This window comes from Malurus melanocephalus, unplaced genomic scaffold, assembly GCF_030028575.1.
Source record: "Malurus melanocephalus ecotype Western Australia unplaced genomic scaffold, MMel_1.1 scaffold_1695, whole genome shotgun sequence".
In the NCBI taxonomy this organism is placed as follows: domain Eukaryota; kingdom Metazoa; phylum Chordata; class Aves; order Passeriformes; family Maluridae; genus Malurus; species Malurus melanocephalus.
This window is the reverse complement of record NW_026624927.1, coordinates 23,119-25,441: the sequence shown is the minus strand read 5'-3', so window position 1 is coordinate 25,441 and position 2,323 is coordinate 23,119. Positions and strand designations below refer to the sequence as shown.

Genomic DNA, 2,323 nt, shown 5'->3' with positions numbered 1-2,323 from the left:
TGGTGGATGTGAAGAAACCGCGCCGGTGCCGCCGCTGGAAGAAGCCGAAAAAGGGGAGGGGGCTCCCGGTTAAAAGATCCCCCTCCCCGGAGCTCCACGGAATGCGCTGAAGGTGGAGGGGACAAGTTTTGAGCGGGCAAAGTGGGGGGATCCTCGGAGGAGACGGCGGGAGGAGGAGGAGGAGGAGGAGGAGGAGGAGGAGGTGAACGAATCCCGCACGGAGGAACCGCCGGGATGTTGCAGAATGTGAATCCTCAGAGCAAGTGAGTGCTTGGAGGGGTTGTTTTTTGTATTTTTTGGGGTTTTTTTTTAAAAAAAAGGGGGTGTTTAGGGGGGGATTGTCGAATTGTGGGGTTTTCAGCCCCAAATTGTGGCAGTGTCATCCCCAGATTGTGACATTTTGGGGACATCAAAATTGTGGGAGTGAGATTTGAGGACTCTCAAATTGTGACAGTGTCATCCCCAAATTGTGGCAGTGACATTTGGGGACACCAAATTGTGGCAGTGGCATTTTAGGGACATCAAAATTGTGGCAGTGTCACCCCCAGGTTGTGGTAGTGACATTTGGGGACATCAGAATTGTGGTGGTATTACTGTGGGGACACCAAAATTGTGGCGTTGTCACCCTCAGGTTGTGATATTTGGGAACCCCAAAATTGTGATATTGTCACCGTGTCACCGTCAAATTGTGGTGGTGTCACTCTCAGGCTGTGACAGTGACATTTGAGGACTCTCAAATAGTGGTGGTGTCACCCCCAAATTGTGACAGTGACATTTGGGGACTCAGAAATTGTGGCAGTGTCACCTCAAATTGTGACATTGTCACCCCAAGATTGTGCCAGTGTCACCCCCAGGCTGTGACAGTGACAATTGGGGACTCTCAGGTTGTGACAGTGACATTTGGGGACATAAAAATTGTGGAAGTGTCACTCTCAGATTGTGGCAGTGAAATCTGGGGACACCAAAATTTTGGGGGTGTCACCCCCGAATTGTGGCAGTGTCACCCCCAGGTTGTGGCAGTGACATTTGGGGACACCAAAATTGTGGGATTGTCACACTCAAAATTGTGGCGGTGTCATTCGCAAATGGTGACAGTGATATTTGGGGACATGAAAATTGTGGTGGTATTGCTGTGGGGACATCAAAATTGTGGCAGTGTCACCCCAAAATTGTGGCGGTGTCACCCCCAGGTTGTGATAGTGACATTTGGGGAATCTCAGATTGTGACAGTGTTAACCCCAAATTGTGGCAGTGTCACCCCCAAATTGTGACAGTGATATTTGGGGACATGAAAATTGTGGTGGTATTGCTGTGGGGACATGAAAATTGTGGCCTTGTCACTGCCAGGTTGTGGCAGTGACATCTGGGGACACCCAAAATTGTGGCATTGTCACCCCCAGGCTGTAATAATGACATTTGGGGACATCCAGATTGTGAGAGTGTCACCCCCAGGTTGTGACATTGTCATTCTCAGGTTGTGGCAGTGTCACCCCCAGATTGTGACAGTGACATTTGGGGACACCAAATTGTGGCAGTGTCGCTCTCCGATTGTGGCAGTGACATTTGGGGACTCTCAAATAGTGGTGGTGTCACCCCCAGGTTGTGACAGTGACATTTGGGGACATGAAAATTGTGGTGGTATTGCTGTGGGGACATCAAAATTGTGGCAGTGTCACTCTCAGGTTGTGACAGTGTCACCCCCAGGTTATGACAGTGACATTTGGTAACCCCAAAATTATGGCACTGTCACCCCCAGGCTGTGGCAGTGACATTTGGGGACACCCGAGTTGTGGCAGTGTGACTGTGTGGCAGTGTCACACACAAATTGTGGTAGTGACATTTGGGGACACCCGAATTGTGGTGGTGTCACCTCCAGGTTGTGGCAGTGAGATTTGGGAATACCAAAATCATGGCAGTGTCACCCCCAGGTTGTGATGTTTGGGGACCCCAAAATTGTGACACTGTCACTGTGTCTCCCCCAGGTTGTGACAGTGACATTTGGGGACTCTCAAATTGTGGCAGTGACATTTGAGGACATCAAAATTGTGGTGATATGACTGTGGAGACACCCAAATTGTGGCAGTGTCACCCCCAGGTTGTGTCAGCGTCACCCCCAAATTGTGATAGTGATATTCGTGGACACCAAAATTGTGACAGTGACATTTGGGGACACCAAAATCGTGGTGGTGTCACTCTCAAATTGTGGCAGTGTCACTCCGAGTTGTGGCAGTGTCACCCCAAATTGTGGCAGTGTCACTCTCAGGTTGTGACAGTGACATTTGGGGACACCCAAATTGTGGCAGTGTCACCCCCGAATTGTGGT

General features: G+C 50.1%; 1 protein-coding gene across 1 annotated transcript in view; it reads left to right on the top strand.

Moving 5' to 3' along the window:
* Positions 1–8: 8 nt before the first annotated feature.
* The window catches only part of LOC130587260 (bromodomain-containing protein 2-like), a gene marked incomplete at its 3' end in the record, with an annotated part of 22,018 nt that continues 19,703 nt past the window's right edge, over positions 9–2,323 (top strand). The window contains exon 1 of the mRNA XM_057388231.1: positions 9–263. Coding sequence (XP_057244214.1) covers positions 235–263 — 29 coding nt within the window. The remainder of the gene's footprint in view (positions 264–2,323) is intronic.